We start from the raw sequence: 13,852 nt of genomic DNA on the forward strand, positions 1-13,852 counted from the left end.
AATGGCTAATGGCAAACAGTTTGCGTTACTGGCATGCCTAATGTTAAAATTTTAAATAAAATTCTAATGTGTCTAAATTTTAGTGGTCATGTCACTGCTTAGATGGAAAAAAAAAAGGCGTAAATGCACTTTTGGTCCCTACATTTTGGGGTCATTTCTATTTTAGTCCCTACATTTTATTTTTATCACTTTTAGTCCCTAATCCAATTAACGCGTGACATTTAAGTCCTTACCGTCACCAAACTAACAGAAAATGCTGACGTGACTAACGGCACAGTAAAATAATAATTAAAAAATCTATTTTGGTATTAAAAAATTACCACGTCAGCGTATAAATTAATTTTAAATTAAATAAAAAAAATTAAAAACAAAATTAAAAGCAAAATTAAAAACAAAAAATTGAATATGAACCTCAGTAACAACAAACCCAGAATAAGAACATGAACATCAAACCCAGAATCAAGAATATGAACCCCAAAGAACAACACCACAACAAATAAAAACAAACTTCTAAAACTCCACACCCAAAACACACAACACCACAACATCAATTCACAAACCCAAACTTCAAGAACAAAATTTAGCAATGAAAACAAACCCAGAATCAAGAAATGAGTACTTTGAAGAAAGTGATGTTGAGGTCACGGACTGGGATCATGAGGACGGTGCGGGAGAGATCGGCGCTGGGAGGGAAGTGGAGAGAGCCGGCGTGGTGGTTGAGCTTGGCGAGGCGAGATTCGAAGGGGGCGCCGGAGATGTTGTACTGGATAAGACGGTAAACGTCGACGACGGTGGCGGCGTCGCAGAGCTCAACGCAGGTCATGAGGAAGAAGACAATGGCCCTCTCTGTGTCGTCACTCTCAAGGCCAAAGCCGTCATCGTCGATGGCGTCAGCCGCGTCGAGGAGGACAAGGAACCGTTGGACCCGTCGATCGGAAGAGACTGCGTGGCCGAGCCGGAGAAGATTCTTTTGAGCGCGGCGGAGTCTAGGGTTTTGAGGAGGGCGAAGGAGGAGTTTGGGGCGCTAGGGTTTGTGGGGTTAGGAGGGTTTCAGAATGTGAGGGAGGTGTATGAGTGGAAAGGTTTGAAATTGGAGGTGGATGAGATTGATTTCGGGTTTGGGACTCTGTATGAGATTGAATATGGGTTACTGTGAGTGAATTTTTGTTTTGTGAATTTCAGGTGAGTGAATGAGATTGATTTCAGGTGAGTGAATTTTTGTTTTGTTACTGTGTTTGTTTGAGTTATGGATATGAGTTTTTTGTTGATGAAGTTTTTAGTTGGATATTTCCTTGATTCTGGGTTTGTTTTCATTGCTAAATTTTTTTCCTGAAGTTGGGTTTGTGAATTGTTGTTTGTGGTGTTGTGCGTTTTAGGTGTGGAATTTTAGAGGTTTGTTTTTATTTGTTTTGGTGTTGTTCTTTGGTGTTTATGTTCTTGATTCTGGGTTTGATGTTCATATTCTTGATTCTGGTTTGTTGTTAATGATGTTCATATTCAATTTTTTGTTTTTAATTTTGTTTTTAAATTTTTTTAATTTAATTTAAAATTAATTTATATGCTGACGTGGCAATTTTTTAATACCAAAATAGATTTTTTAATTATTATTTTACTGTGCCGTTAGCCACGTCATCATTTTCTGTTAGTTGGGTGACGGTAAGGACTTAAATGTCACGCGTTAATTGGATTAGGGACTAAAAGTGGTAAAAATAAAATATAGGGACCAAAATAGAAATGACCCCAAAATGTAGGGACCAAAAATACATTTACGCCCAAAAAAAAGGCACATCAATTTTTTATTTTAGGCATAACTATATTATTGGTCCCTAAAGTTTACCCGGTAAGCGCTATTGGTCCCTCAAATTTCAAGTGAGTGCGATTGGTCCCTTGAGTTTAAAAAATTAACAATGTTAGTCCTTTTGTTAACTACCGTTAATGTTAATGCCTATGTGGCTAACGGAACATTAACATGTCTTCTTTTTAATTGATGTGGCATTTTTTTTTTATATTAAAATGCTGAAACTATTTCTATATTTACACTTTTACTGCAAGATCTTTACAAACGTGTAACTATGACAGATAAGCTATTTTGACGAAAAACTTACAAGTCAATTTTAAGTTAACAATCTATTCATATTTAAAATAAAAAAGTAAAACACCAAAACATTTTGAAAAAAAAAAAAACCAGTTTTCACTGTCGGTGTCTCTTTAGTGACCACCCACCCAAGCAAGCTGGACTGTCCATCTCAGACTACGTTATACCAAAAACTCAAAAACTCCTCAAATCTTACTTTCTTTCTTTTGGATGTTTTTATGGTTTTTTGAAGCATGAAATTCTTTTATTTTATTATTAAGATTTGGATCTTTTGGGGGTGATATTGTGAGCAAAGGAGGAGCACAGGTTAAAAAAAGAAAAGGAAGGAACAAAGTTTATAGCCTAGTGTGCAGGTGAAGTCAGATTTTTTTTATGGACAAACGGAGAAATTATTTGTAATTCATAATGGCCACTATTCATTGGCTTCTAACAAACCCATTACTTTATTATTGTCATCATCTCCTTTTCTTCTAAGGTGCTAGTCTAAATGCAGGTAACCAAAGATTAGAGCTTGAAGCGATATCGGTGATGAGAAAAAGAAATTAACGCTAACACTAAACAAAAAGACTAATATTAAAAAAAAAAATGCCACATCAATTAAAAAGATGCCACGTCAATGTACTATTAGTCACATAAGCATTAACACTAACTGCAGTTAACAAAAATACTAACATTGTTCATTTTTTAAACTTAAGGGACTAATAACGCTGCTTGACTTAAGGGACCAATTAAACTTATAGGATAAATTGTAGAGACCAATAGTGTAGTTTTACTTTTATTTTAATTCCTTATCTTTACCAAAAATTTTCCTTTCTTTATTTTGCTTTTAATTTTCTTACCATTTCTTTAACCAATCAGAACATCATTTTAAAGACTAACTCATTGTTGTTCTTGATTTCTTTTTTTCTTTTTCCCCTAAACCCAGTTTCAGCAGTCTAACCAAATCTAAACTAAAGATTAAAAGTTTAAACGTCATCAAGGGATCAAATTGAACCCAAAAAGCAACCATCTTTCTCATCTATGAAGGCGTTACCTTCAAAAATTTTCATTGTTGTTGTTCTTTTTTTTATTTTTTTCGGTTTTTGTTTCTCAGATCATCAACCACCGTGAAACCTGTAGATCTAGAGGATTAAATATTCATTGTTGATTGTGATTTCGGTGGTGAGTGAAGGTGGGTCCTAAGTTGGGTGTACAAAGATATCAAAGGTGTACTCTGATCTATTGCCAAGTGACGCAAAGATGATGTTGGACTTGGAAGAGGTGCTTGAAGATTCATGGTCAGCCTTTGCGTAAAACAAGGGTAGTAGAAAATTGATCAAGAGATAAAGAGTGATAATTTCTGAGTTTCATTGTGGCTGTGAAGTGTGGGACTTTTTTTTTGGTGTAGAGTGGGTGTCTGGGTGAACCGTGAGATGAGAATTTCAGGTGGCGTAAGAGATGACGTAGTGGGATGAATCTGAATTTCCCTAGAATCAAAATTTTGGGACGGCGAAGTGTAAAACTGCGATCAATCTCTAGAATGAAAGATCAATCTGGGTTTGGGGAAAAAGAATTCAAGAACAACAATGAACGAGTCCTTAAAATGAAATTCTGTCGGGTTTGGCTTACATCCTCTTAATAAATTAAGTATTGCATTATGGGGTCTATTACAGCAAGCATAAGAACATAATATAATTTTTCGTATTTTTCAATGTTAGTAATATCAGAAAAAATAAGTTAAGGAAAAACTATGTTTAATCAACATAAAAAAAATATGATTTATTTTTAGATTTATTTTTACTAATTTTTTTTTGTTGGAAAATAATTCTTTCTCACAGTAAGCTAAATAAGGGAAGTTAGGAAATTATTTTTCAGCTAATTTAAGGTTGCTACCAAACATAAAAAAAAAAAGAGATAATTTTATAGAAAATACTTTTTGAAAAATGACTCTTCTTCATCAATCTCTTTTCTTCATTCTTCAAGGAAACTCAAAAAGAAAAGAAAAAAATTCATTGATATAATCACATCATGTCTTTTTAATATTATTACATAAAGGAAAAGTTAGAATCCAAGGTATTTTTGTGGTTTTAGAGCTTTTGAGGCTGGGTTTTGGCCTTTCGAAACCAAACATTATTTGTAAAGATTCAAAAAGAAAGAGCGGAAGGAAAGGGTGTGGTTCCTTTTTGGAGTTCTTATTTAGTTTCTTTGAAATAAGAAAAAGAAAAGAAAAAGATATTGATGAAGAATTGAGGATAGATCTCAAGCGTTGTTCAATCAATCAATATATATATTGATGAAGCAAAAGTTTGTTAGTTCTTGTGAGTTCGTCCAGATAGGGTCGGGTGCTCTCCTGCGTCACAGTGGGAGTAAGAGCTCACAAAAATGGTCATCGGTGTAGTGCTTGCCACAATGCCTCTAATGCTCAAGTCAGAATAAAAAAATGTTTTATAATAATAGGTCAGAATAACTTAGTATATCTTGTGATTATATGTGTGTACCTCGTGGTGGCGACATGAGGGCTTTATATATAATGCTCTGGATTATAGCCGTTGTGGTCGAGATGGTGGTGTTAATGTCTTTCTTTTACTGCTGAGTAATGAGACTTAATATGCTCTTAACGGTCTGTCTGGCTGGCATCATAACCGTCCGGGACATTATTGGCGGAATTGAATGATCCCGATGTCCTCATCAGTGACGTGGATATTTACTTAGGCTCGTCCATGGGAGCGTTCTCGTCTGTCTTGTTAACTTCGTCTGTGGCTTGATTTCGTCAGTCCCATCAGTTGCCCTCGGTTCCGTGGTCGTCAAGCCTTGTCATGACGACCATAGAAGATGAAGGGTTTTTTTTTTTTTTTTTTTGCAGGCGACTCTTGGGATTTCGCGCCGCATTGAATGCATAGTGGCGGCGTTATACTGGTCGTGGCCACGTGGCGTATTCTGGTTGGATAGGGCTTATGCTCTCCTTGTATGACTCTTGGTTTTCCTGCTGGTTTTCAGTTTTTTGCCTTGATCTTTTAAACTTCTCTTCTCCTTACTTTACTTTTCACCTTCTCCAAACTTTCAGTTATTTCTCTGGGCACTTTCTTCTCCAATTTTTTTCTGTTACTTTCTTCCAAGCCGGTGTGCGTTTGGTGTTGGTTTTCTTGCCTTTTCTTGTCTGAGGTATGCTTTTCTTTCTCTTATTCTTCCTATTTTCTTTCTTTAGCATTTGTAAACATCTGATTTTCTTTTTCTTTTGTTTCTCGTTTTTTTTTTTTTTGGGATTTTAGCATTTTCTTATCTCTCTTGGGTGTCCATGGTCAATAACTCTGAGGTTAGGACAGCTTGCCCCTCAATTTCCTTTCTTTTTGCGCGTTTAGGGGGGTCTTTGGGTGTTTTCCCAAACCTTGAGAATTTCATTTTTTAGGGTAATAGCTTGGGCGTTGTTTTGGGTGAGCTATTTCCTTTGCTTCGTCAATCAATTGATTGGTTTGAGGGTTTGGTGAGGGAGCAAGGATCAATGTCTGAGGTTAGGTCCAGTGATCTCGAGACTGGGTTATTGTCCAGTGGTGACCCGGTAGGAGGAGATACGGCCGTTTCGACGCTTAGAGAGGTTAGGGATTTCCATTCCCTCGTGGAGGCATGCGGGCTGGACGCTGACACCGTCAGTAGGTTTAGGGATAGGTTTCAATTTTCTAAACGGGTTCGTGTACGTCGGCCCAGTGACGAGGAAAGGGCTTGCCACTTTTTTCCTGGTGAAGTGTGCTTCTATGAGGCTACTTTCACTTGTGGACTTAGGCTCCCTATCCATCCATTTATGATGGAGCTTTTAGATTACTTTGGTATTGCTCCTAGGCAACTTATGCCCAATTCATGGAGGATAGTGGTCAATTGTATGGAAATATGGTTGGCCACTAACGGAGACATAATCAAGATGGGTGAACTCGTCTATCTGTACCGTTTGAAAGAGTCTAAAGAGTATGGATACTATGAGTTAGTACCCTAGGAGAGGAGAACCATGATTTTCAGAGGTTTACCTTTGTCCTTCAGGTATTGGAAATCCAGATTTTTCTTTGTGTCCGGGGACGATTTTGAGACTCCCTCTAGCAGGGATTGGGGTGATATCCCAAAATTGCTTCGTTGGTGGGGGACCCCGACTTTAGGTGCATCAGTATTCTTTCCTGTCACCTTTGACTTTGTTGAATCTATTGTTATCGTCACTACCTTCTTCGCTTCCTGTGCAGTTAAGAGGAGGCCGAAACTCAAAAGCAGGTATAGGGATTGTGTTGAAAAAGCAATTGAATACACCCAGACGATCGAAGACTGGGATGATTTGGTAGACCCGCGGACGCTTGCCTTTTACCATCTTGGTCCTGACCCATCCCCCTACGTCCTGCGGAGCATCGACATTGAAGAGAAGAAGAGTAAGTCTTGAGTTCGTCAGTACTGGCCCCCATATCCGCATTTGGTTCTTTTGTTGTTGTTTTTTAAGTGTTCCCTTCCTGCAGAAATGACGACATTGTTTAAGAAGGACATGTACGAGAAGATGCGGTCTAAGAAGGACGAGCCACTGTCCAACATTGGAACAAAGGTGGTACGCGTCAAGGGGAAGGTTCCTCCGTCACTCCGACTGCTTCTGCCACTCCGATTGTTTCTGGCATCAAAGTGACGAGGATAACCTCTTCTGCCACCTCGATTGAAGAGATCCCTACCCCTGCCTCTAAAAGGCCGCACGCGTCTGACAGGGGGAAAGATGATGCCTACCTGTCTACCATCTGGGATGACAAGAGGTTGGCGGTGGACAGGGCTCATAGGGTCGTGACTTCGGAGGATCTGAGGGTGTTCTCGGGTCTGTCTCCAAATGAGTTGGCAGGTCGTCACTTGCATAAGCTCGTCCAGGTAACGTGTTTGTGCGAGTTTACCTCTTCTTCATTACATATGTATATATTTTATTTTATTATTATTATTTTTTAGGTGTTAGGAGAGAGCATTTATCTTTCCTCGGAGTATCTGGCTCAGGGGGCTAAGGTCGAGTTTGCGCTCTCTCGGATAAAGGCCCTGGAGACGGAGAACTTGATGTTGAAGAAAGATCTGATAGCTTCAATAAGTGATGTGAATCACGCCAAGGAGGAGGTCAAGAAATTAAGTGGCGAGCTTAAAGTCGAGCAGCAGTTAGTCTTGGAGAAGGACGAGCAACTTGCAGTTGCTAAGGAAAAAATCAAAGTCGTTGCTGCCAGGGCCATTGAGGGCTTCTAGCAGACTGAGGAGTACAACTCTGTGCTCTTCAGCTGGTACTTCAAGGGGTTTGAGTTTTTGAAGAGATACTGTATCAAGCACCCTTCCAGAGTAAACTTGGAGACGTTGGACATTGAGGAAGTGGGCAAGGAGATAGCGGCTGATGAGGCTACTCAATCTTTGGCCACTGGGATTGACGTCCCCAGGGATGCTCTTGCCATTGACGCCCTAGTCGTAGATGCCCCTGCTGCTGACGATGCTGCTACGGACGTTCGAACCTGATACTCGTGAAAAATTGCTCTCTCTCTTTTTTTTTTTTTTTTTTGGCCCGCTGTATTTTGGGCTCAAATTCCAGAACAATTTTATTTTCATTTGCTTTGAGAAGAATATTTTTAGCCCAGTGTTTATAGGCTTTTAGATGTGAAAACAAAGGTAATTGCCCGTGGTTTTTGGGCTTTTATAGCAATGTACTTACTTGCATGTGTTGTACTCGTGGTATGTTGTATCCGTCCGTACTTTTAGCGGGGGCTTTTTTTTTTTCCTTGCGATCCCCTGGATTCATCGGCTTTTTTGATTCGTTAGTAATGTACATCCGTCTAGGCGAAATCTTATTACTTAGCCCCCCCCCCCTTTTTTTTTTTTTTTTTTTTTTTACCTTTTTGCCTTCGTCAGTAATGTACATCCGTCTAAGCGGAATCTTATCACTTAGGCTTTTTTTTTTTCTTGCCTTCGTCAGTAATGTACATCCGTCTAAGCGGAATCTTATCACTTAGGCATTTTTTTTTCTTGCCTTCATCAGTAATGTACATCCGTCTAAGTGGAATCTTATTACTTAGGCATTTACTTAGCCATTTTTAAGATAGTCTTTTGGCTTCGTTAGCAATGTACATTCATCTAAGCGGAATCTTATTACTTAGCCATATTTGGTTTCTGTGATTTACAGCTGATAAGACCTGTTTGCACGAAGATACTGGCTGAACAACAATTTTATTAACTTCTAAAATAATTACATTTTTCGTTACATCTGTTTATGGTACTTCTTCAAATGTTCGATGTTCCATGGTCGTGGGAGCCTCTGCCCGTCCAGAGTTTCCAAGTGATAGCTGCCTTGTCTGAAGTAGTGGATGACTCGGTAAGGCCCTTCCCATGTAGGACCGAGCTTTCCTTGGGCAAAGTTTCTAGTTGCCGTGGTGACTTTGCGCAGGACGAGGTCACCTATGTCAAGTCGTCTGAACTTTACCCTCTTGTTGTAGTATTCGGTCATCTTTTGTTGGTACTTTGTCATCTTTTCGGAAGCCTTGTCTCTTATTTCGTCCAAGCAGTCCAGATTGATTCGCAGCTAGTCGTCGTTGTTTTTTTCGTGGAATACTTCTCGCCTGATGCTTGCCACTCCAACCTTGACTGGGATTACCGCCTCAGTGCCATAAATGAGCCTGAAAGGAGTTTCTCCTATTAGGGTTCTCACCGTGGTCCTGTAAGCCCACAAGACATTGGGCAATTCTTTTGGCCAAGCACCCTTCGCGTCGTCCAGCCTGGCCTTGATAATGTTGAGCAGTGTTCGATTTGTCATCTTCGTCTACCCATTTTCCTATGGATGCCCTGGGGATGAGAACTGGTTCTTGATGCCTAGGCCCGAGCAGAAGTCTTTGAAGCCCTAGCTGTTGAACTGCCACCTGTTATCTGATATGATCGTCCTTGGAATCCCAAACCTGCAGATTATATTCTTCCACACGAAGCTACGGATTCGTGCTTCTGTGATCGTCACTATGGCCTCTGCTTCTACCCACTTCGTGAAGTAATCAATAGCAACTAGTAGGAATCTTACCTAACCTTTACCCAAAGGCAACGGCCCGATGATATCGATTCCCCATTATGCAAAAGGCCACGACGATGCTATCATCGTCAGTCTTTCTGCTGGAAGTCGCTAGACATTTCCGAACCTCTAACACTTATCACAGTTCTTAACGAGCTCTACTGCGTCTACCTGCATAGTTGGCCAAAAATAACCTATTCGAATGACCTTGCTTACCAAGGATCTAGGGCCCGTGTGGTCTCCACAAATTGTTAGGATTAGTGCCCTTAAATCCTATTGTATGATGCTATGTATGATATTATGTATAACATTATGTATGACTTAATATTGTGATTGATAAAGTTATTTTATTATTATCTAAAATAATGGTAACATGAATATGAGACATTATCATATAGTCCATGAGATGCATTGTATGTGATTTATGTGAAAAGTCACAGAAGATGTAAATCACAAGTTCTTTGTAAACTCAGAATTTATAGTTCATAGTCGGTGATGAAATTGGGCATTTCATCTGCAAAGACTATAATGTATCAACTAAGATGATTTGTCTTGATCATGAAAGTGGAGACTTCTAGTTGATATGTTGATATGTTTTAAGAGTTAAAACATATTGAACAAGACCGCTGTGAGATTTATTATTATTCTAACGACTGTCAAATGAATAATAAATCTCACGACTTCTATTTGCATGAACTCTTAATCCTGAGAGAATAATGGACCTGATCATGAGGTGTAGGTTACTTTGATATATCAGGAGTGAGATCTAAAGTGATGGTCAAAACCTCAGTATATTGGGCAGCTACATTTAGTGTTAATGGAACATATATTCTCAAGATGAAATTCATAGTCTCTTAATGGAGATATAAAATATTCCCTTGAAATAAGTTTAATGGGTTCAGTTATTCAGAGAGTTAGACCTAACCACTTTAGTAAGAAATTACTAAAGTATATATTTATGAATTGGATTTCATAAATATATAATGAATAACTTTAAAGAATTAAACCGGGTACTCAAGGATAAGATGTAGTAATTTACAAAGTGGCAGTCTACATTTATGACTTTGTGTTACTACGAATATTTTATGAAGGGGTTGCATGTATAATAAAGTCTTGGGATATAATTTATTAATAGTGGTATTAAATATAATTAATGGTAACTTTGGACTTGTCAAGAGTTGACGGAAAAGCCCAAGGCCCATTGGAACTAGTGTCTTATTGGTCCCTTTTGGTCACACTCCAAGCCACACACTAAAGCCCAATTGGAAATGCCCAATAGGCCAGCCCAATTAGATAATCAGTTAGTTATAAAGGGAGAAACATACAGAATTTTTATAAGTAAGAAAAAAATAAGAAACGGTGTGTGAGAAAGTGTGAGACACACTTTCATTCTCCCTTTGAAAACTGATTGAGAGACCACACATCTTGGGCATAAAGTGGAATTGGAGTGAAGATTAAAAGTGTTCTCAAGTGCTTCTATTGTTTTGAATTTCCCCACACCAAGGTACGCCATCTTGTTCTTAAATTCTGAAATTTACATAGTGCACGTTATCAATCATGAATGAAATAGATCCTTGTTTGTTGCTTCCGCTATGTGTTTTGTATGAGATACAAAACCAGAATTTTTCCTTCAAAAATTCTTTCGTGGATCTCTTCCAGGATGTATTTGGCTTCTTCTTCGTCGATGCACTTCAGGTAAGGCATGGAGAAGCCTCTCTTGTATAAAGTGTCATTTAGGATCGTAAATCTGGCTGCCCTTTTCTTGATCCTCTTCGCCTCCTGGGCGTCGTGAGGAAGGTGACCGTCTTGGAGAAAAGACACGATCGGTGTCATCCAACTGTTTACGCTCTGGAATGCAAATGCTGGAACTTCTTTGATGTTGGGTCGTTTTTGAATTTCCGTGTCTAACTCCACACATGTTGACCCTTCCTCTGACGAGGCCATTTTTGCGATCTTGTCTGCCGCCATATTCCGGCCTCTTTGGATTTGAACGAACTCCAATTTATCAAACTCCTTTGCTAGATGTCTTGTCAGCTTGAGGTATTTCTGCATTCTTTCCTCTTTTGCTTCATATTCCTCTTTGATATGTCCTATCACTAATCTTGAGTCTCTTTAGATGAGCAAGTTCTTGGCCCCGAGTGCTTTCCCAAGCCTTAACTCCGTTAGGATTCTTTCGTACTCGGCTTCGTTATTGGTGGCTGGAAACGTCAGTTGAACTCCATATTTGAGCTTTTTGTCGTCTAGGGTGTTTATGATAACCCCTACTCCCCCCCCTCTTTTTAGCTGACGAACCATCGGTCTGGATTGTCCACAGTTCTGTCTCTTTGTTGGGGGCATTATCTTCTAGGAGGGTAAATTCAGCAATGAAGTCCACCAAAGCTTGCGCCTTGATTGCTGTTCTGGGGTGGTACTCGATGTCGAACTAGCTGAGCTCGATTGCCCACTGGACCATGCATCCTGCTGCCTTAGGCTTGTTCGTGGACTTCCTGATAGGTTGGTCCGTCATTACCACAATGGGGTTCGCCTCAAAATACGGACGCAACTTGCGTGAGGCTACTATTAAGGCGAATGCGATCTTTTCAATCTTGGGGTATCGTGCTTCTGCTCCCTGGAGAGCTTGGCTGACGTAATAGACCGACAGTTGTTTCCTGTCCTCTTCTCGAATCAGGGCTGCACTTACGGCCGAGGATGACACTGCCAGGTATAAATATAGATTTTCTCCCTTCTTGGTTGAACTCAAGAGGGGTGGGTTACTCAGGTAACGTTTGAGTTCTTGAAATGTTGCTTCACATTCGTCAGTCCAGGCAAAAGCTTGCTTCAATGTCTTAAAGAAGGGCAGACATTTGTCCGTTGCTTTAGAGACGAACCTGTTGAGGGCTGCGATTCTTCCTGTGAGTTTTTGAACCTCTTTGACGGTCTTGGGCGATGTCATGTCCAAGATGGCCTAAACTTTCTCCGGGTTGGCCTCTATTCCTCTTTGAGACACCACGAATCCCAAGAACTGTCCCGAGGCTACGCCGAAGACACACTTGTTAGGATTCAACTTCATCTGGTATTCTCTGAAGGTGGCAAATGTCTCCTTCAGGTCCTCCAGATGCGTCAGTTCCTCCTTATTCTTGACGAGCATGTCGTCCATGTACACCTCCATGTTCCTGCTAACCTGCTTACTGAACATCTTGTTTACTAGCCTTTGGTACGTTGCCCCTGCATTCTTCAGTTCAAAGGGCATCAGCCTATAGCAATAGAGTCCTTGGCTTGTGATGAAAGCAGTTTTTTCCTGATCTTTCTCAGCCATCCTGATCTGGTTGTATCCTGAAAAAGCATCCATGAACGTCAGTAACTTATGCCCGACCGTAGAGTCCACCAGTTGGTCTATCCTCGGTAGAGGGAAACTGTCTTTTGGGTAAGCCTTATTCAGGTCCGTGAAATCCACACACATTCTCCATTTCCCATTTGCTTTTTTCACTAGTACGACGTTGGCCAGCCATTCAGGATAATAGACTTCTCGAATGAAGCCCGCTTGCAACAGCTTGTTAACTTCGTCAGTGATCACTTGATTTCGTTCAGGGGCAAAGACTCATCGTTTTTGGTAGACGGGCTTTTTCTTAGGGTCCACGTTCAACTTGTGCTAGATGACTTCAGGGGATATACCGGGCATATCCTCGTGACTCCACGCGAAGACATCCATGTTTTCCCTGAGGAATTGAACGAGTCTTGTCCTCATCTTGGGGCTCAGGGTTGTTCCTATCTTTGTCACCTTCGCTGATTCTCCTTCAACCAAATCTACTGTTTCCAAGGCTTCTACTTTATCTCCTTTTTTTTCTTCGATCGTCCACGTATGGTTTTCCTTTGCAGCTAGCACAGCATGGTAGCATTCTCTGGCTAAAGACCTGATCCCCTTTTACCTCACCAACACTGTCTTCAGTTGGGAATTTCACTTTTAAGCAGTAGGTAGAAGTAGCTGCCTTCCATCGATTAAGCGTAGGCCTTCCAATGATTATATTATAAGAGGAGGGGCAATCTACCACCAGGAAGTCCAATTGATGGGTCAGCTGCCTCGAGTAGGTCCCCACAGTGACTTTCAACATCACTATGCCCTTAGGGTACACCCTGTCTCCACTGAAACTGACGAGGGGGGAGTCAAACGGGCGTAATCTTCCAGGGTCTAACTTCAGTTGCTGGAAGGCCGGTAGGAAGATGATGTCAGCGGAGCTACCATTGTCTACGAGGATCCTCTTGGTGTTGAACCCCTCAATCGTAAGCATTATAACCAAAGGGTCATTATGTGGCTGCTTTACTCCCCTAGCATCTTCCTCGTTGAAAGACATGTCTTTGTTCGTCCGTCTCTGCTTGAATGGTGGTATCATATGAACGCTATTCACCTACCTCTAGCATGCTTTCTTAAGGGATTTGAATGATCCTCCCGCAAACGGCCCCCCTGCGATCGTACTGATTTCCCCGATCACATCTTGCGGTGGTTAGGTTGGACAATCCTCATTCTTAGATGAGGATTCGCGCTGGCTCTTATTGCCGTCTTTGAACCTGCTGGACTCTCCCTTTTTCACATACTTCTGCAGTTTTCCTTTCTGTATCAGCTCCTCTATTTGTCTTTTCAGGTCCCGGCAATCCTCCATGTAGTGGCCATGATCCTTATGAAACCGGCAATATTTGTTTTTGTCATGCATGTTAGGGGATGAATGTAAAGGTCTTGGCCACTGAAGGTAGTGTTGATCCTGAATATGCGTCAAAAT

General features: G+C 40.5%; 1 protein-coding gene across 1 annotated transcript; it reads right to left on the reverse strand.

The window, feature by feature from the left end:
• Window positions 1-12,329: 12,329 nt before the first annotated feature.
• LOC142620312 (uncharacterized) lies at window positions 12,330-13,429 on the reverse strand. The gene is made up of 2 exons (XM_075793702.1): window positions 12,992-13,429; window positions 12,330-12,413 (listed from the first exon to the last, which is right to left on the reverse strand). The coding sequence occupies exons 1-2, from the start codon at window positions 13,427-13,429 to the stop codon at window positions 12,330-12,332; spliced, it is 522 nt and encodes a 173-aa protein (XP_075649817.1).
• Between the last annotated feature and the right edge of the window lie 423 nt (window positions 13,430-13,852).

Source organism: Castanea sativa, chromosome 12, assembly GCF_040712315.1.
Source record: "Castanea sativa cultivar Marrone di Chiusa Pesio chromosome 12, ASM4071231v1".
Classification (NCBI taxonomy): domain Eukaryota; kingdom Viridiplantae; phylum Streptophyta; class Magnoliopsida; order Fagales; family Fagaceae; genus Castanea; species Castanea sativa.